This window comes from Petaurus breviceps, unplaced genomic scaffold (assembly GCF_028583685.1).
Source record: "Petaurus breviceps papuanus isolate PSGF00001 unplaced genomic scaffold, PetGlider_PUasm1.0 186, whole genome shotgun sequence".
NCBI classification, from domain to species: Eukaryota; Metazoa; Chordata; class Mammalia; order Diprotodontia; family Petauridae; genus Petaurus; species Petaurus breviceps.
In genome coordinates, this window is record NW_027185798.1 from 20211189 (window position 1) to 20233399 (window position 22211).

Sequence of the window (22211 nt, forward strand, 5' to 3'; positions counted from 1 at the left end):
TTAAATCAAATTTTATTGTATTTAAAAATGTAAAAATCATTGTTGGCTTGCAGGCTGGCTGAATTTGATCCCTGGCCTACACAGAAATCATGTCTATCCTGCCACCTACCATGCCATGCTTAAGCAGGTACTTTTAAGTAATGTTTGCATAATGGGGGTGGGGCAGCAACAACCTATGATCACTGCATACACCACAATTAATCTCAGCGGTACCAGATGACAGAATCTGTAAATCTTAAGGACCTTGTTCCCAAGATTTCAAATACAATGTAGCAATCTCTATAAATAAGGCAGCTGGGTGGTGCAATGGATTGAGCCAGGTCTGGAGTCAAAGATGACTCCTCTTCCTGAGTTCAAATCTGGTCTCAAATACTTACCAGCTGTGTGACCCTGGGCAAGTCACTTAACCCTATTTACTTCAGCTTACTCATTTGTAAAATGAGCTGGAGAAGGAAATGGTAAAGTACTCCAGTATCTATGCCAAGAAAATACCAAATGGCATTATGAAGAATTGGACACGACTGAAAAATGACTAAACAACAAAAAACTCTCTATAAATACACTGGTTTGGATGAAATATTTTCTTTACTAGGAGAGATAGAAACAAAGAAAAAAAATGACAGTTATAAATGTATAGCTTCTTTTGTGAGTTAAAATCCAACAGGATATAGCTACATTTCTGTCCAATTAGGTGTTTCCATTGACGCAATTTGATATAATTAAAAATGTACTTTAAAATTAAATACTTTTTAATGATGCTTTTTAAATAGGTAATATGATCTATTGTAAAGTAAAACCTGGCTGACAAATTTAAATGTCAAACCTGAAGTCAAATTTCCTTTTAAAGGTTTCTATCTGTAAAATGGGGATATTACCTTCACTCTCTCCCAAGTGAATATGGTAAAAAATTTTTTAAAGAAAATTCCCAGAAAGCACTTCATTTCTCAGAGAATAGACACTTTCATCCTATGTTAGTGTCGTCCTGTTGAATATGTATGACTTCCAGTAGTTCATAAAGTATATTCCAATGCCTTTTTCCTTCTCATTCCATCATCTGGAGTCAAGCTGAGTCAAATCTACACTGCTATTGTTATTTCAAGGGTCAGAGAAGCAGACACAAAATACAAACTCCAAACAGTACAGGATGCTTTTAAGAACAATAAATCACTGATGTGCTTATGAGAATTCTTACTTTCTTACTTGCTACCCTTTCATTTGTTTTTACTTTTCATTTATGGCTTTATCCTGGGAGGATTCTGTAATTAGAGCTGATAATCAAATCCAAAGTTAAGTGATAGCAGCTCTTTCTAACCCACTGATACTGGAATTCAGCTTTAGTTCAACATACACTTTTAAAGTAAACAGATAGGATAAAGAAACACGCAAAGGAAAAACTCGTATTTTGCTGTTTTTTTAGGAATCATTATGTGATAGTTGGTTAAAGTCTACATATAATACATACATGCTACCTAGGTTCCCATTGCAATTACCTTGCTAATAGGACAAATATTTTTAAAACTGTGCTAAATAAAATTGGTTTTTAAATTAGAAAATTAGAAAAAAATAACATCAAGGATTCCCACATTTTCATAGGATCCTAAGAGCAGGAAGGCCTCAGAGACCACCTACACTGTCTCAATCCTCTTCCAGATGAAGAACCTGAGGCCCAGAACGATGAAAACATTTGCCTAACATCCTAGAAGTGGTGTGAGCTCAGGCCCTCTGACTCCCAATCCAGTGTTCCTCTCACTCAGAGCTCAATCCATCAATCACCAAGGATTTATTAAGATGGGTGGCACAAACAGGCGAGAGTGTTATCACAAAACTCAAAGAGGTTAACGATATCAAATCAATCAACAGAGGTCAGATAAGATGTGAACTGAAGAAAGACCATCACCTGGGGCAAATGAGTGATGAAACTGGAAGCCAGCGACAAAAGGCTGAGTATTGAGCAAAGAAGGAGAGGCAACAGGTGTACACAGCTTTTTGGAGTTTAGCTGAAAAAGGGAGGATGTAAAGAATAACAGCCAGTAGAGAAGGAAGGATCCACTCGAGGTTTTCTAATTATGGGGGAGGACTTTGGCATGTTTTAGAGAAGTAGTGAAGGGACCAGTACATAGGAAGAAATTAAACAATGAAGAGGGGATAATTGAGGGGCAATCTGCTGGAGAAGCTGGGAAAGGACAGAAGGGCATACATGGAGAGGTTGTTGGCATTGGCAAGAAGGGTCATTTCATTAGAGACTAGGGTAAAGGAAGAGAAAGTGGAAGACAATGTTAAAGGATTCTGAGATAGGGACCCAGTTCGTGAGGGATAAAAGGGCTGCTCTTTGGCAGGGAGGCTGTACATAAGCATGGCTAGTGTGACTTCTTTCAGCTCCACTCAGCGGCATGAGGAAAAGCAGAGAAGGTAGATGGTGCTGTTTGGCCTGGGATGAGCAAAAGAAAAATGCAGACTGGGCAGCTGATGGTGGTGCAGAATTGAACTAGAAGGGAGGAAAGTAAAGTCCCAAGGCTTTCCCCTTCAACCTTTTATGTCTCACACTGCCCACTTCTATCTAGAAAGCAGGAAGGCCTCAGAGGAACAAGATGCTTGAGGCAGCTTAACTTAAAAAATCAGGTTGGGAGGAAAGGAAAAGGGCACACAGAGTAAAGCTTAGATGCGTAACCCCTCAATACTGTGAAAAGGGAATTCTGTGGAGGTGAAATGTGTTAAATTGAAACTTGGGGAGGGGGGGAAGAGGATGAATGTTATCACCATTTTCCAGATGAAGAAACTGAGGTAGAGAACAGAGAAGTGGCAGCAAGAATCTGAATTCATATCTTTTCATTAAATGACGGTGACTAGACAAAAGATGCTAACATCTCTTCTGACTATGCTGCTAAAGTGCTTCATCAGTATTTATAAGAGAGAGGAGGAAGGGAGGGGAAGAGAAAGGGAAGAGACAGAGCAAGACAGACAGGCAGACAAAGACAGAGAAAGGGAGAGGGAGAAAAATCGACAGAGAGAGAGAGAGAGCAAGAGAGAGAATCAGAATCTGGGCTAAAACTCACTAAAGAGTCAGATAAGATTTCCTGCAAACTGCACTGGGGACTTTTAAGAAATCACACACAAGGAACTTCTGGAGTAACACTGAACTCTTTCCTTAACTATAAGACTTTTAGCAATTTCTATACTGGCTGACTGCTAACAATTCTGCTCACTGTCCACAATCATGTGGCTTTCTTAATTATGATGCCCAAATCCTGGGTAAAGGCGGATGCCTTCGTTCTCCTGGTCCTTCTGCAGCCTTGGACACTTGGTCGCCTTGATCTGCTCTTCTCTCCTGGTTTTCCTCCTCTCAAGTAGACCACTCCTCAGTCTCGTTTGCTGGATCCTCCTCCAGATCATGTCCTCTAATCACTGGCGTCCCTCTGGGTTCCATCCTGGGTCCTCTTCTTTTCTGCCTCTAGTCTGCTTCACTTGGCAACTGAATCAGCTCCCATGGACTGAATTACCATCTCTATACTGATGATTTTCAAATCTACCTTTCTTGCTCCAATCCCTTCGTTGACCTTCAATCCTGCATCTTCAAATGCCTTTTGGGCATCTTGAACTGTATGTTGAGTAGACATCATTAACTCATCATATCCAAAATAGGACTCATTATCCTCCCCCTCCTACCTTCCCTATTGCTACAGAAGCCATCATTATCCTTCCCGTCTCTCAGGCTCACAAGCTAGGAGTCAGCCTTGATGCCCCACTCTCTCTCACACCCCATGTCCAGGCTGTGACCAAGGCCTGCTGATGTCACTCTTACAGTATCTCTCATCTACATTCCCTTCTCTCCTCTAACACTGCCCCTACCCTGGTACAGGTGCTCCTCACCTCACACTGGACAATTTACAACAGCCTGCTGGTGGGGCTGCCTGCCTCACTCTTTCCCCATTCCAGTCTGTCCTCTATTCAGTCACCAAAGTGATTTCACAGGTCTGACCATGTCACTCTGCTACTCAACAAACTCTAGTGGCTCCCTATTGCCACCACGATTCAATACAAAATGCTGTTGGCCATGCAAAGCCCTTTATAACCTAGCCCCCTCCCACCTTTCCAGTCTTACACCTTGCTCCCTTCCTCCAGCTCACCGATTTCAGTGGCACTGGCTTCCTTGTTGTCCCGCAACAAGACCCTGCATCTCTTGGCTCCAGGCATTTTTCTGGCTGTCTCCCCCAAGCCTGGGATGCTCTTTCTCCCCTGTTCCACTTAGGGAATTCCCTGGCTTCCTTTAAGCCTAAAGTCCCATCTTCTACGGGAAGCCTTCCTCAAGTGCCTTCCCTCTTTCAGTCATTCCCTACTTATCCTGTATAGAGCTCGCTTGCATGTGTTTGTTTGTCATTGCTCCCATTAGAATGGGAGCTCTAGTAGGGCAGGGACGGTGTTTTGCCCCTTTCTGTGTGTTTAGCACAGTGCCTGGCACAAAACAGCACTTAATAAATGTTTACTGAATGACTGATTGATTGATTTTAATATTGGCATAAGGAAAAGTGTCAATAGCCAAATGATTTAATTATATACAATAGTCACTCAAAGAACAATTAGTTTCTATACAAAATTTATTCAGGCTTTCATATATTCTAATTAGGTGAAAATGTATGAAGTTCTAATTAAGGGCTGGATTAGGTTCTACCAGGTAAAGTTCCTTATGACGGAGTGCTGCCCATAACTAATTAATACCATCCCCAAACGCTTGTCACTCCATCACTGCATGAAGGGGGAGGCAGGTCGAGAAGTGCAGTAATGCTGGCCTGGCTTCCTCCAAATGGAGCCTTTGGGTCAGGCGGACTGCTCAGTGTAAGGCAGCACAACTGTAGTCTCTAACAGTGAGCAGAGGACTTCTCAGATTATCAACAGATACAACGTCCTGAGGCTGGCCCACTTTCTCTCAGCCTCCTGCTACTGAACAGTTTCTCATTAGGGAAAACATGCTGCTCATTAACAGTTTCAAGGGCCGAAACTCGGCCTTTAACTTAATCTGGATAGATAGCGCCTAGCACAGCACAAGACACAGCTGGGCCCTCAGTATGTGATGACAAAACACACTCAACCTGAAGTTAAACCCCAAAGACCCAAGAAGAAGCTCTCAGCTACAGTCTGGACTGTCTAAGGTGTTATACTGGCAGGGTCCACAGGTCTGTGTAAGCAGCAGAAAGGGAGAAACCTCTGTCAGATCTACTTTAGCAAAGGTGTACTTACACTGCAATATGAATGGGAAAGACTAAAACAGTTTAAAAAACAGGTTTACCTATATTTTATTTTAATTTTTAATCTTTTTTTTTTTTACAGCATTGCTTCATTTCTGAATTATTTCCTCCTCCCTTAACACAGAGAGCCATCCCTTGTTCTAAAGATTAAAAAAAAAGGGGAAAAGGAAGTTTACATCAACTTCACTTGACTATAGTCTCATCCAGAGTCTCCCATCTCGAACAAACTGTTCTCCAGGATCAAATCTTATTATAATTATAGATCAGTTAAGGTTCAGCGCACTGTCCTTTCTGTTTACACTACTGTCTGTATGTTTTACTGTTTCTGCTCACTTTACTTTGTATCAGTTCATAGAAGGCTGATGATTCAGCAAACTTCCCCAACCGTTCTTAGATTTTAGCTTAGGAGCAGAAAGAACTAAAACCCAACACCCAAAGGCCAGTGAAAAATTAAAAGAGAAGACTCATCAATTACTAGAAAAGCAGAGCAGCCTAGGGAAAGTGGTTGAAAGGATTATCTCCTTCAATGGTCCCCATTTAGATCCTTGAATCACTACACAGCATAACCTAAAATGCTTATAATGCTGTCCCATAATCATCAAAAAAGTTTACATAATGTTCAAAATATTTTGTTTAATAAGGCAGGAAAATATGCAATATATTTAAAAATATTTTAGTCAAAATGGTTAAAAAGAGTTTATTAGGCAAGCTACAGAAACGAATAAAGTTCAGTTACGCAAAACACCTCATTTCATGACACAAGAGAAACGAGGTTTTAACAGATATGTACTCTCCAAAACCTGGAGTTTGAAAAGCTCTTTCCTTTTCATAAGAAGTAATAACACCAATAAGTCATAAGCACCTAAGGCTTTGGTCAGTGACATTCTCCCCTCTGAGAAGTTGAAATCAAATTGTTTAAAGTTCTGGGAAATCTTATTATAAAGTTCATGAACATTTCATTCTGATCTGCATATTGACACTGCAAAAAAATATTCTTACCTTATTGTTTCTTCAATAAGTCGATCTGAGCTGCAAATAAAAGGGAAGTTGGGTTTAGTTTTATTTATAAAGATATTTAAAAACACAAATCCTACTCTACAAATAAAATGAAAATTTTTATTACATTTGAAAAACAGCAATTTCTTTTCAGTAAGACTTTCAGGAAAGCATCTTTAAATGATTCTTTAAAAGAATCTTTAGACAAGATTGTGGCACGTGGAACCTGTTTACTTCTACATATGGGCTGCTTCCTTCAGCACCTGTGGCCTTCTGGTCCTGGAACATGCAATCATCCCTAAGATCTTCTCACCTTGGAATTGTTGGCTGGCGCGCGCGTGCGTGTGCGTGTGCGTGTGTGTGTGTGTGTGTGTGTGTGTATGTGTGTGTGTTTTGCTTTGGTTTGCCATTTCCTCCTCCAGCTCATTTTACAGATGAGGAAATGAGGTGAACTCAGTTTCAGTAATTTGCCCAGGGTCACACAGCTAGTAAGTATCTGAGGCTGGATTTGTACTCTTCCTGCCTCTAGGTCTGGCCCTCTCTCCACTGTGCCACCTAACTGCCCCCAATACCACACCCAGAGCCCATGACTTTCATTCCCACTCCTGACTTTACTTGTGTATTATATTCCTCCATCAAAAGTTGAGCTCCTGGAGGGCTGAGCTGATCTTTTCTTTTTCGTTATTTGTATGCTCAGGATTTAGCATAGTGGCATATGGTAAGGCTTAAGAGATGCTTGTTTCCTCCTTCCTTAGCTCTGAAAAGCTGATGGTCTCTTGACTGTACACAAACAGCAAATTCTAATTCTGAGAGACGACTACCACATGCCTTTTCCTATCTATTAAAATATGCTCTATTTGAAATTTTTTTGTGATGCTATTTAATGCTCACTATGCCCAGCACCTATAATTTCTTTTCTGGAAAAGTTAATGGTATTGAGGATATAAAAGCATGAGCTTCTGTGTAATCTACAAGTTTCAAGCCTCTCTCAGTTCTTTTTCCTGAATTAAACCCTCTCATATATTTCTACTCAATCTCATCTTTTCCTACTATGGCATTAAAATATACTAAGCAAAAATCACCATTGTAAAGAAGTTGAAATCAAAACTGAACTCTGAAAAAAAGTAACCTGGAGACAACCTAAGATCCCTCTCTTCTCATATTGATGGGGAATTACAAGTATGAAACATCAAATGTATTCTAAGATATGGTTACCATGAGGTGGTTTTGCTGATCTATTTTTAAAAATTATATAATATGAACATGAAGGTCAACTGAGTATCAATCAAGTTCAATTTATTTAAGATTACGGTATTGGAAACTAACGTATTTCTTTGGTCCCGAAAAGGGAATCTGTGTATTTATGCTTAACCCTTAGGGATAGCAAAATCAGGTCAGGGTAGTCTTCGTAATTTCAGTTCTCCTTAGAAAGAACTGGACAAATAGTTCTCATTAGGACAACTGGAAATCTGAATACTCAAAAGGCGCTTCATAAAACCATATACACACTATAACCAAGCAACAAGTTTATGATTCTCTAAAGACCAATTAAACACCATGGAAATAAGGAGCTATGTTCCTCTGTCAGGTATTTTGTTCAGGAATGACTATTTCTATATTTAAACTACATTTTTTTTTTGTTTAAAAACCTCTCTTCCATATTATGACAAAATACTAGGCTAAGAAGTTTCAAAAGTTAAATATGTTACTTTATTCATTAGTGTTTTCATAAACCTAAAAGAAATTAAAGTCACTCAAATAGTAGAAGTGGATGGATTACTTCAGTAAATCTATATCTCCATACATTCACTTTGGCTTAACATGGAAATGAAATAATTATTAATTATTCTACTCTACTTTTACTCAATAAGTTTTTAAAGTGTGGCAACTCCGTAAACCCTTCTATTGTTACTACAGATGTAGTCTACAGTTTTCTGCTGTATTTTGCATTTCAGAAGAAAAAAATGTTTTCTAGGTCCAAGGTCTTATTAAAGATAGTCAATACCTTATACTCCACCCTTAATTTACCCATTTTGGTCTCCAGCTTCTGTGAATGAGCCTCCCAGGCCAGTAACCCACCCGTGTCCCCTAGTCCTCAACAACAGCTGACTCCTAGATCGAGTGCAAGTTTCCTGAGTGCTTCACACACATCACTTCATTTGATTTCCCCAACAACTCGGGAAGTGAGTACTATAGAGCTGATGATTCCTCCCATTTGACAGATGAGAAAATTTAAAGGTGCTTACTTGCCCATGGTCAGTGTACCTGTCAGAGGCAGGAGTCCAGCCCAGAGCTCCAATTTGAAGCCCAGGATTTTTTGCACTACACTACAGGGCCCCTTGAAGTCTTTCCAGATCAAAAGAAGGCCGACCCAAGCATGTTCTCTATTGGCATACTCATTAAGAATCCAGAGTTGCCTCTAGGACACAAGAGGGAAGGATTATCTGCGTACTTTTCATAACCAAGTAAAGGATTTCAGAGACACTGTGGATTAAAGTTTTTTAGTTGGCAAACCTGGGAACCACAATATTGCTTCCACAGGAAACCACCTTTCAAGTTTCAAACAACTACTTATATGTTAAGCCCAGCTCCTACTAACCAAATATGCAACAATAATGTACTTTGGTAAGGTATATCTCCTAGTGATATTAACAAGTGAACTGTTTTTGCATTGTCATTATCATATGACCTCTAGGTCCCCAATTCAATTATTATTTATGAAATCACTCTAGCAACTCCCATAATTGACTGCTTGGGTCTACTTTCATTTTCAAATTTACTTTTAGTATCTCTGCTAAGGAAAATCATCTTAAGATTTTTGGGGACTAACTTATCCGTATATAATTTTAGGTAAAATTGTTAAAATTATCTTAAGTAAAACAGATGAAATGGCTAAAATTTAACCCAGATATGCCTTTCAGTACTTTAATTGATATATCACCTTTAAAGGAAAGCCAGTCCTGTCAATTTGGTTGATAAATCTGCCAAGTGTTTTTCTCCTTTAAAATCATTAGAAAATGTTTTGGTAGTGCATACAGATTTCTATTTCACTGGAGAACAATTTCAACAAAAAACTTATTTCATGGTCTCAATGTGATAATCCAGGGCAGGTTCCCCACCCCTGACCCAGGCTCTTAGTACTTTACATAAACTATTTAAAAGAAATGTTTTCAAGTTTGATAATTGTAAGGAACTATTTGATTACTGTATAAGAAAGATAAATATAAGACCATATAGAGAATGTCAAGTTAGGGAAAAGGAAACAAGAAGGCAGGTTGAAATAATTAGTATATAAGACGATCTGTGTAATCTTGTTCAACTCTCCATTTGTGGGCCTCAGTAACCTAATCTCTGAAATGGAGATGATACAGGATTTCTGAATCATAGGTTTAGGGCTGGGAAAGACCTTAAAGATCATTTAGTCCAATCCCTTCATTTTACAGATGAGGAGAGTCATCTCCTCATGCTAGCAGCAGGCATGGGGCGTTTACAAGGGGCTCAGTACTTTACAATTATTATTTCATATGTGCCTCACAACAACCCTAGAAGACAGGTGCTGTTATTATTTCATTTTACAGATAAGGAAAATGAGGCAAAAAGGTCAGGTGACTTGTTCAGACACACCAGCCAGTCAGCGTCAGAGGCACATCTGAACTCAGGTCTCCCTAACTCCAGGCGCCTATGCACTGTGGCACCTGGACTGCATAATATCTTGAAATCAGTTCTTAAATATATTATTCAAGTCTTTTTCAACCCTAGCCACTGTCCCAGTGTAAGCTGCTGTCTCTTCCCTAGCCTCCACAGTATTGCATTCTACTATTTTTCAAAGGCCACCTGACCCAGAGAAGAGCCACTAAAAGACTTCTTTCTCACATTTATGGTATTTATTAGGTTCTTCACGTTTATCAGTATATTTGATAATTCCCTGCCAGACCTTAAATACATGTCATCTCTATTATCTAAATTTTGGAAAAAATGAGGTTTGTCAGAAGATGCTTATGTAATAAGTTGACATTTACACAGCACTTAAAGGCTTGCAAAGTACTTTACAAACTATGTTATATCATTTGATGCATTAATACTTGAATATCCTTAATGTTATATCTATATTAGTTAACTCATCTTATTTTTTTCCCCTGAGGTGAAATTTAAGACAAAATTTTGTCTACCATGGGACTGTGAGAGTGCAATTTTCTTCCTTGTTTTCAAAGATCACTTTATGCAATATCTCTCAAGTACAAAGCACTTGCTAAAGGCTTATATTTCTGCTGCAATCGAGCAAATTTATCTGGAGTGAGCTGAGAAAAAATAAGCTACAAAATGTAGTCATAATTTATAGTTACTGTTTTTAAGCAGAATGGTTTGAAATGATTATTCTGAAAAAGGGCTAACTCACAGCAAAGAATCACCATACGAAGTATTAAGAATGCATTTACAGAAATGCACTTTAAGTTTCTTTCAAACCTTTAATCACATAACTTCAGCCTTCTGTTCGGAATAACTTTGCTCTACTTGGCAAACTATAAATGCTAGAACTTTTAATTATCATTGAACCTTCATACACACACCCCATAATGTGCATCTTTAATGAATAAAAACCAGAAAAGGTTATTAAAAAATTAAAACAGCTACTTGAATTACCTGAATGTTGCTGGAAAAAAATACTTTGAAGACCCGACCTTATTTCTGTTGAATGAAACAATGCAAATGTCTAATTTGGGGGAGGAAGTTTAGAGAGAGAGGACAAATTCTTGGCAAGATCATCCCAAGAACAATTAAGGAGGAAACTTGGAGGAAAAAATGGAAAAGATCAGTTGCCAACTTTAATTTACTGTTCTCTCCTGTCAGTGACAGTTAATACGATTAAAGGTTTGGGCTTAAGAAAAAAACTTTTAAAACGTATTCTGAGTATTTTATATGACAACTGTTCACGATGAGTTAACCACCTTTCCAGACCAACCCTTTCAAACCATCATCACAATCGCCCTTATACTCTATGAGGAAGTACAAGAAGCACTAAAGAAAACAAGTACAGGAAAAACAGCTGGACAGAACCATGTGTAAAGGAGGAGGCACGGAGTGGAGCCAACACAATTCTGAAATTGTTATGGGATATTTTCAAAAGAGCTAAAAGAAGGCCTACTTTCCATATGCCTGGAAAAAAATAAAGGATATTCCTGAGGTAGAACAAAATAGCACACAGAGCCCTAGATCTGAGACCAGAAATGGGGGTTCGAATCCTACCTCCCACACTTACTTAGCTCTGTGACCATGCACTTCTCTTGAATTCAGTTTGTCCTCTACAAAATAGGAACAACTGATGCCCAGTCCTTACTCTAGTTACTGAAAAGGAGGCAAGGACTTCATTGTACTTATTCTTTGGTGATTGAGCATGGCTTCATCAAGAACAGGTCATGCCCAATTAACCTCATTTCCCTTTCTGACAGAATTACTGCTGGTAACACAGGGATAAGCTACAGATATTATTTACCACTATTTTAATTAAGTTTCTCATACTATTCTTGTCGAGAAGATGAAGGCTAGATGAGAGTACACTGAGATGGGTTCTGAACTAGCCAGAATCAGGCCAGACTCAAAGGTGGTGACAGAGGCGTAGGGAGAAGGGTAAGGGACAATGCAGTTGTCTCCAAATATCTGAAGGATGGTCATGGAAGCAGGGTTAGGCTTCTTCTGCCTGGCTGCAGAGGGGAGAACCAGGAAAAATGAATTGGCAGAGAAGGGGCCAGATGAGAGACATGTATTAAGAGGTAGAAATGATTAGATTTGCCAAGAGATTATCTACCTACGTGGGTAAGTCTGAGGGGAAAAGATAATGTAATTATCTTTTGTGATTCAGATCAAACAGCTGTTCACCTAGGAGGAGGAGAATGGAGTCTAGCAAGCCCTAAGCACCAACCTGCAGACACCAGGTGACCCGGTTGGGAAAAAGGGCTGGGGGAAGAAGAGGATTTCCATAATGGTACCTGAAACTCTGTGTGCACCAAAACAGTAGTTAGGTTATAATTGCCCTGAGAAGGCCAGTCCCAGATCAGAAGGAGGAGAAGTTGGGAGCTTCCCCAAGAATGGGAAGGGATAGAGTGGGGGTAGGGTTAGATAATAAAGGTAGGCAAGGTCCCCACCTGGCTATCTGCAGGCAGGGAGGGTGGGACACAACCCAAATATACCCCTTGCACTTAGACATTATATGCAATAGACTGGATAGCCCAATTTTATACAACAAGAACTATGTCTTTATTATGTATACGGTACAGTGCTAGGTCCTGGGAATAAAAAAGAAAACAAATAGTTCCTGTGGTCAAAAAATTTACATTCTACTGAGGGAATTCAATGTTTACACAGACCAGAAAATACAACGCAATTTGAAGAGGGTGTACTAACAACTAAGAATGGGACTTTTTTTAGAGTCACAGACAGCTTTGGAAGTCTGGTGAAGCCTGTGACCTCTTCCCAGAATAATGTTTTAAATGCAAAAAAAAAAAAGAAAAGAAAAGAAAAAGACAAAGGAACAAAGGAACTCAATTATACTGAAATACAGTTTAAAACAAAATTATCGTCCCAAGGTTAAGAACTCCTGAAATAAAAGATCAGGAAAAGCTTTCCATAGAAGAGGACACATAAGCTAAGGATTCTGAGAGGTACCAGTGAAGAGGGCATGGGGAGTAAAAGAGGTTATGAACTGGGCCCAGAACTGAAAAGGAGAAACAGAGGAGATCCCATTGCATCTGGAAGTAAGTACAGAACTTTGCATAACCCCTTATTTCTCCCTGAACCAAAGGCTCATCTTTTTGACATATATTCTCCTGGTGATGCCATATAACTCCAAAGCAAGGAGGACCACAGTCTATGAAGAGGTCATGGAAGAACCAGGAAAACAAACTGAGTCTTGAAGGAATCAAGGGAAACAGGGAGGTGAGTGGAAGGGGAGCATCCCAGGCATGGAAGAAACCAGGAAAACAGACTGTCCTGCTTGAAGAACAGCAAAGAGGCCAGTGTTCTACAATATATGGAGGGAAATAAAGTGTAAGAAGACTAGAAAAGTTGGATGGGACTGCTTTGTGAAGGGCTATGGGGATTTACTGGCCAAAGAGGGTTTGCTCCAGGTAACTTAACGAGTTTATTGACTAGGGGAGTGACATGATCTGATCTGTGAAGCTGGAAGATTGCTGTCATAGCTGAGTGAAGATGGACTGGAGGAAAGAGAATTGACGTAGGAACACCAACCAGCAGGCTAGGAAGGAGGTGGTGAGGGTCTGCACATGGATGCTGGCAGCAGCAGAGGACCAAAGAGGGCATGTTACAAAGAAAGGATCACTGAGACTTGACAACAGGTTGGATATAGAGGGAGAGAGTGAGTGAAGCGTTGAGGATGCCATCGAGGCTGCAGGCCTGGGTGACTGAAAGGATGGTGGTGCCCTCAACAGTAACAAGGGGTTAAATTCCCTCAAAAGGATGTAACAGTAACAGGAGTTTGGGGGAAAAGATAATGAGTTCAGCTTTGAACATGATGCATTTAAGATGTCTAAGGGACATCCAATTCTTGACAAGGGGTAGTGACTGACAAAAGTAAAAGGATTTCAATCAGACAAATGTTCACAGCTGACATTCGTCTGAGATCAAGCAGGAAATCATTCACAAATCCTTGATTTTTCTCTCCTATGACTCCCAGGGATACTAAGTCAACACAGTTTCCACCCAGGTTCATCAACACTTCCCATGGGGAGCTTTCTGAAGTGCTTTTTCGGCCTCTTCTTGCAGAGATCTGGTTTCTGCCCTGAGTGCTGGGGAAGGGCTGTGTCTCATGTGGCAGAGGATTCACAGTTTAATAAAGTCATTCTAATAGAATAAAAGAAATGACATGCAAGTTCATTATTAAACCGACAAGTTCCAAACAAAGAATGAGTGCTGCACTAAACCTCCTGACTTTCCTGACGACTAGCTGGACAAGAACATGTGAATAAGTAAGCAAAATCTTGTTTGAATCAGTCCTCATCTGTTTTGCCTTCTGTCTCAGTGTGGCATGCATTTTCATCAGGTGAGACAGATGGAGAGACAGATTATTTGATAAAATAATCTAAAAATATCCCATGGAGAAAAAAAATGTCAAAAACATGCTGAAACCAACAAATGCTATTTTAAAAAGAGCACAAATCCAGTGATCTAGCATTAAGCTAAAAATACAGGTGGTTACACGGTCTCTAACAAAAGATGCACTCTCTCAAATGCCATAAATATCCCATACACAGTATGGGGAGGGGGTAGAGAGAAGCAGAAAATATACCACTTTGCCCTCCACTCTTAGAAGCCTTCTATCATTATTCATTACTAACAATGGCATAATACTGAAGAAGGGCAGCTGGGTGGTGCAGTAAATGGAGCATCTGGCCTGGAGGGAGGAGATCAAATCTGGCCTCAGACACTTAATTAGCTGTGTGACTCTGGCCAAGTCCCTTAACCCTGTGTGCCTCAGTTACCTCATCTGTCAAATGACCTGGAAAAGGAAACAGAAAACCACTCCAGTATCTTCACCAAGAAAACCCCAAATGGGGTCACAGACTTGGACATGACTGAACAATGACAACAAAATGGAACACCTAGAACTGAACACACTTCAGGTGTGGTACCCTGAACGGAGCTTTTGTTTGTTTTTAACTGAAAGACTCTTGGTTTGGGAAGCTGTAGGCTGCGATGGAGTGCCCAAGCCTAGTTCTTCCTTCCTTCTGACTCCGTACTAGGCACCAGGTGCCTCTGAGCTCCTAGTCACTGGCTGCTTCAAGTTCCTCTGGTCTTACACTGTCCAAGGGGCATTCCCTAGACTTCAGCAGACCATTCTTCATGCCTCCCTTTTCCCACTTATCACCAGGAGCTGACAACTAAAAACTAGAGGAATTCTCTATTATTGTTTTTTAAATCTCTGAAGCTAGGATGACCTCAATCCAAAGCTATCCAAATGTTCAACTTCATTATGTAATCTAGTCACAGAAGGCCATCTCAAACTTCTGCCAAGGATTATGTAAAATACTATGTTTACACTTCAACACTACACTGAAGATGAATCAGAGCTGCAGCATCAAGAGGCTGGAAAATGTTATCATCATCACAAAGTTACTTTCAATTAAAAAGTTTCTAAGATGCTTAGCACTTCCTTGCACAAAACCCTGCTAGAACTGCTCACAAAGAATTTCCAAGCCATCCTTCTGCCTCTAGGAAGAATTATACTTAAAACTCTCAGAACAAATGACTGTCTTACCTTGTTCTTCCCCATCCTAGTAAGCTTTCCAGTTTTGCTTTAAAACAACAACAAAAACAAACAAACAAAAAAAACAAAACCTTCAAGATCCAAAACCACTTCTCCAGCTATCATGACACAATTTAAACCAACTTCTTCTCAAGACATTGTCTTCCTATACCTGCTAATCATGATGTTAACCCTTAGCCTCAAGCATTGCTTCTGCTCTAGATCCTATTCTACCAACTAGTAATTATCTGCCTTGCTCTCTTCCTACAATACCCACTTGAAGAGAAATGCAACTGTGTGAATTTAAAGAGGGGAAAGTCCCATAGACTTTTAGGAGCACAATGGTGAAAGCTAGCAACTTCTGAAAAAGCCCCCAAATCTTGGGATATTAAAATACAACGGATTCGAAGCAAAATGAACATCAACACCCAAAGAAGATTAAACGTTAGCTCAAAATATAAACATTTTTTTTAAAATATAAGCTATTAATATTTGTAAAACTTAACAGAAAATATGATTGTGCCCTACTTTCCTTGTATTCACAATCTGTTTTATATCATGAATCATGGAATCATGGTGTGGGGCTTCCTGTTAGGATTTGTCAGAACATTAATAAGGAAACCATCTGCCTGGTCATTCTGTTTCAAAAGCAATACCTATAATTTGAGGGTTAAAGAGTAACGGGGATCTAAACTGTTTTAGATATTATGCCCTTGGACCACCTTGAACCCAAAAGGCGAGATACAATCCATTAATAAACAAAGGCCAAAATGACTATGAAATAAAGGTGGTGTAAAAACAAAAGATACCAATAAAATTTAAAAACTTTATTTAATATACTTATTTTTAAAGAAAGATATTCAACTGTAAAAATAACCAGTTTGCAGAAGATCCCCCTACAAGACATCCAAAAAGTCTTAGGCAGTTTTAAGTTTTGATACAGAGGGCTTGACCTGAATGAAATTGAGACAGGTTTGTTGTTAAGGATCAAATGGAATAATATTTGTAAAGTACTTAGCTGCATAAATTCTTATTTCCTTTCCTCTTCCCCTTAAAGCTAAAGGCTTTTGAGGCACTCTCTCTATAAAAAATTATTGTTGCCCCTGTCTTTGCTGCCCACTCTTTACCTCTTCACAGGGGGAAGTTTCTGAAGCTTTTAGAGAAATCTGTGGATTCTTTAACACCCAACATTCTATCTGCTGCAGCCTTGAATGCTCCCTCCCTATGAGAATCACAAGGCTCCCTTCACCATTCAGACCAAATTCTGTTCCCCATAAAAAGCCTTTTCTGATTCCAACCCCTCCCCCACTTCCCAACTACATGGCCTATATCCTGTATGGACTTATCAGTATTTAGGTTCCCCTCCAGAAGATAAGTTCCTTAGGGGCAGAGACAAGATATTTTTTGTCTCAGAATCCCTAGCTTTTTTATCACAAGGACTGGCATATAGTAGAACCTCAATAAATACTTGCTGTGCTGAACGAAGAAAAGGAAGTGAATGGTAGAGCAGCAATGGCTTAGGAAATCTCATTCCTGGGGCAGATTCTATAAGGGCTGACTCTCTCACCTGCCTCATAATTATCTCCTCATAGTCCCTGAAAGTTTTAAATTTGTTAACAGTTAAAGATCAATTTGGTTTAAACAAGCATCCTAGTTAAAAAAAAAAAAACTATCAACAAGCCTTTGATGATTATGGGACTATCGCACACAACATTCGCACATGTACTGAGTACAGTTTCAGAGGATATTAAATTCCAATATACTTGAGGAGCTATGGATAGCCTCCTGACTCCCCTCCCATGAGAAGAGAACAGAGGGGATCACAATCACAGATGGCAGAGCTGAAAGTTTCATGCTGATTTTATCATATACTTGAAAAGCAAGTTCTTCATAATTGAAAAAAAATCCAATGTTTTTTGCAGCAAAATAAATCCCAGTGTCAAACAGCAATTGTTTTGGTGCATCACCATTTACAAAGCACTGGTTCTACTGAAAATAGACATTTCAAGTTCCAAATGATGAACGTCTATAACAAAATCGTGTGGGCGATGGTCTACACTAGTTCTCGTAAGCAGTTCTGCTTAGTGTTACAGCTTACCTGTATTGTTTGCGGCTAGAACGTCAGGCAATTAATGAGTTCACATGCCCAGAAAAATTAAATAGAACCTGATCGCTACATCTGATAGTAACCATTCTCTGTTGATTGAGTTAATGAGAAATCTCAGAATTCCCAAATGGATTATTTATCATGCTAGAAGCACTTCTGAAAGACTTACAATAATGAAAGCAATATTAATAATTGTAATGAGCATTAAGCATTCATGAAATGAAGAAGCTCCTTCAACCTTCTGTCTTCTTCACCTACCCATACCCTCCTTTTGCACTATGTGAGAGGAAAAGCAATCTTTCTACATTTCCTGGGCTAACTCACACCTGTGATATAATGGAAAAAGTATTGACTTGGAAGTCACAAGACCTGGGTTCAAATCCCACTTCTGATACTTACTTTTTGTGTGAACTTCATAAAGTCCAATCTCTCTGACCCTCAGTTTCCTCCTCTGTAAGAGGAGAAAGCTGTACAAGTTGGGCTCCGAGGCCCCTTCCCACTCCAGGTCTAAGCTCCCAACCCACAATTTCTGTGCTAGATTTCATCCCCTCCCCCCTCCTCTGAATCCTTGTAGCTTCTCTCTCTCACCCCCCTCAATTTCTTCCTTTCAATGTCGGTGTCACAATAGTCCCAGCCCAGTCTAGGGCATACTTAGAAGTTGGTAGCTACTGTCTCATGGGCTGAAAAAGCTAGACAGTATACCAGAACCAGCAGGAAAGATGAAAGGAAGATCAGAGTCTCAAGCCAAAGCTTAAACTCAAGTTACTGCAGAAACTCTTACATCCTTTGGGAGAGGAACTGTTTTTTGCCTCTTTTTGTATCATTACCGCTTAGTACAGTGCCTGGTACATAGCAGGTGCTTAATGTTTACTGATTAACTGATTGAAACTCCCCAAGCCAAAGGACCAGCCTGAATGAAAATGTCAAGAATTATTGAAAGCATTAAGTGGGCAGTCAGGAGTGGGGCCAAGAGGAACATCCCATTATGAAAGCTTGGGATAGCCCTGGAGAAGGGAGACAGGCTGCTGCACATGGCGCACAAGTCCATCTATATGGTTTTCTCTTAAGAACAAGCCAAATGTACTTTTTTTCAGAAGGCAGGAATCAGATACCTGGGCTCCTTCCCCTCTGCCTACAAGGATACTGGTCTCCTTTATCCTAAAAAATACTTCTCTAGACCTAGTTACCCTCTTGAATTACCATCTTCTCTCTCCTCTTCACTGCTAAACTTTTGTAAAGATCAGACTAAATCTGTTTTCCCACAATAAATGGCTAATCAGAGAAAAAATATAGACCTGGGCATTTGGCAAGTGTCTGATGACAACTGTGAACAAGAAGGAAAAATATGGACAGTTAACCAGTATGGTTAAGTACATCTGGAACTGGGCAAACAGTGAATATATGCATTCATATCAATTTGAAAGGCGGTCTTTAGTGCAAGGCCAAAGAGCTCTGTCTTTGGTCCTGTTTTGTTCAACAGTCCTACCACTGACTTGGACACAAGACATAGATGACATGCTTATCAAATCTGCAACTTATAGGAAATTGGGGGAGTAGAGTACTTAGTATGGTAGATGACAGCACTGAAGTGGTTCCGGAAAGACCATGACAGACTGGAATAATGGGCTGACTCAAATATGATGAAATTTAATGGATAAACACAAATAACACTTTTAAAAACAATGCAGTTATAAAAAACCAGATGAGGGAGCTACAGGAAGACAAGAGTTCAAGTGAAAAATACCATGGATTTTTATGCACACAATGAGTCAACACTATGACAAGGTCATTAAAAGGCTAATGTGACCTTAGGCTACATTAATAAAAGTCTAACTAGAAAGAAGGAAGTGAAGCATTCACTGTATTCCACCCTGATCAGATCATATATAGAACATTACATTTATTCAGTTCTCTCTAGGTGACACATTTTACCCAGGACAATGACAAACTGAAGTAAATGCAGGACAACAATCAGCTTCAGGTCATTTGCACATCTGTCAAGCTTACTATCTCTACGCCCATTTAAGTTCTCAACAATGTTGAGCAACAATATATCCTCAGGGCACTCCACCGAAGACTTGCTTCCAACTGACAACACTCCAGGGGTCTAGTCACTTCAACATATGTGGACATAGCCAGCCACTCGCATCTCACTCATTAGCCTTCAGCAACGCTTTCCTGAAACCTAAGTACACCATGTCTAGGGCTTTGCACTCATTACCTACAGTCCCAGTTATCTTGTCCAAATGAATGTTAGTCTTATCTTGATGAAGTCATGCTAGCATTTAGTGGATACTGTTTCCCTTTCTAAAGCAAGTCACAAATGTACTGCACTGATGGCACTGAGACCGCAGGAGTGTCAGCAGATGTCCCGATGGCTGAATTCTTCCACTCCTCCCATCCTGGATGCATCTATGCTAGGCTTGTGATCAGTCTCCCAAAATTCTCATTCAATTCCTTCTTCTGTTCAGGTCAAACATTGTAGATTTCTGTAACAATATGACTTCTAGTTCTACCTTCGCCAATCCTTACTGTGTTTCTCACCTCAGGTTTCTGGATTTTGTTATATGAATAATTTTTTTTTAATCTACAATGCTGTTCTATAGAAGGTCATATCATAAACACATTAGAGTAAGAGGAGTAATGATGATGCCAAAAAAAGGAAAAGAGTATCAGTGAAACATCACAGAAAGGAAAAGGAAATTTAGAAAGAGACCCAGAAAAACAGGATGGCATTGGAATTATCATGTTAAATGTATTATGTGCTTTTGAAAGGTATACATAAGGTTCTTTTTCTGTTCTTTGCATATGAAAACAAACAAATTCTTTACTGTCTGTCGAAATCATAATAAAAAAAGGGAATGGAAACAGCGAACTGGGACAAAATCTTTCCAACAAGTTTATCTGATAAAAGATTGATATTGAAGATATAGAGGGAACTGATATAAATATATAAAGAACACAAACATTTAGATAAATGGCAAAAAAAATATGAACAAGTAGTTCTCCAACAGCAAAAAAAAATGCTCTGAATTACTAAGAGAAATGAAAATTAAAACAACTCCAAAGCTCTAAAAGACAATTTTTGGAAAGACTATGGGAGGTCAGATACACAGTTGCCCTCTTGGTGAAGAATCAATGCTACCCCTCTGAAAATCAATTTGTAACTATGCCCTGACGGTCACTATTCTGTGCATACCTAGCAACAGCATTGCTAGACCTGAAATCCAAAGAGATCCACAATAAACGACCCACATGGACAAACATATATTTAGCAATACCATTTGATGTTGGAAAGAACTGGGAAACAAAGGAGATGTCCCTCAATTAGGCAACGGCTGAACAAATTATGGCATATGAATATAATGGAATGGTATTGCACTTCTAAGACATTATGAAAGTAATGATTTCAGAGAAACCTGGGAAAATGTGTATGAACTAATGTAGAGTGAAGAGAGCAGAACAAGAACAATCAATTAACGACGACAACACTATAAAGGACAACACTGAAAGATTTAAGAGTTCTGATGGGGCGGCTAGGTGGCGCAGTGAGTAAAGCTCCAGCCCCAGAGTCGGGAGGACCTGAGTTCGGTTCTGGCCTCAGACACTTAACACAAAAAAACTAGCCGTGTAACCTTAGGCAAGTTACTTAACCCCAACTGCCCTTCAAAAGGCCAAAAAAAAAAAAAAATTTCTGATCAACAAGATGACCAATCATCATGATTCCAGATGACTAATGATAAAGGCTCCTTCTCACCTCCTGACAGAGGGGTAATGGGCTAGCGGTGCAGAACAAGACATTTTAGACACAATTGATGTGTGATTTTTTTGCTTGACTATACCTAAGTGGTAAAAGGGAAGGCTTTTTTGTTTTTTTTCCAGGAGGATTCAGCAGCAAGAATAGTTGATTTATTAAAAGACAGAAAGAAAGAACATCAATGAAACCTTTAAAATCTACACTGACGAGGACAGAAGCTCAGAAAAGGAGGCAGATAAGAAGGGCAGCGCTGTACTGCTGTACTACTGTACCACCATACTACTGTACCACTGTACTACTGTACCATTGCACCACTGTACTACTGCACTACTGTACCACTGCACTACTGTACTGCTGCACTACTGTACTAGTGCACTGCTGTATTACTGTACTACTGTAGCACTGTACTACTGCACTACTGTACTACTGTACTACTGTAGTAGAGGAAAAAATCTGTGTCGGACAGATCCATAGTTTCACACATACTTTCTAAAAACATGGAAATGTTCATATTTGTTGAGTTTATAATAAGAAAAAAAACTGTATAAAACCCTCAAACATACTATTCCAACCATCCCATCCCTTTTAAATCTATTCTGTTCTTTATGAATAAGGAACAGAAAATGGAGGCCTAGGCAAATGAAGCGACTTGTCTAAGGTCACACGAGGAGGAAGATGTAAAGGAAGATTTGACCCCAGATACTTGACCACAGAAACTAGGATTCTTTCTTCGATGCTGTACTCATGATTGTTGACAAATCATACAGAACTATCCAAACTTCATTCCAAAGCAACAGAATCTAAAATCCCATAGGCTAGCCTTATTATTTTTTTTTAATTCTCTTGGATTCCATG

The 22211-nt window shown here is 39.5% G+C and overlaps 1 protein-coding gene across 3 annotated transcripts in view; it reads right to left on the reverse strand.

Annotated features, from left to right (window-relative positions):
- The window catches only part of GOSR1 (golgi SNAP receptor complex member 1), a 72461-nt gene that overhangs the window by 8868 nt on the left and 41382 nt on the right, over nucleotides 1-22211 (reverse strand). For all 3 annotated transcript variants that reach the window (XM_069089730.1, XM_069089729.1, XM_069089731.1), the window contains one exon: nucleotides 6240-6269. In XM_069089730.1, the coding sequence (XP_068945831.1) occupies nucleotides 6240-6269 (30 nt within the window). The remainder of the gene's footprint in view (nucleotides 1-6239; nucleotides 6270-22211) is intronic.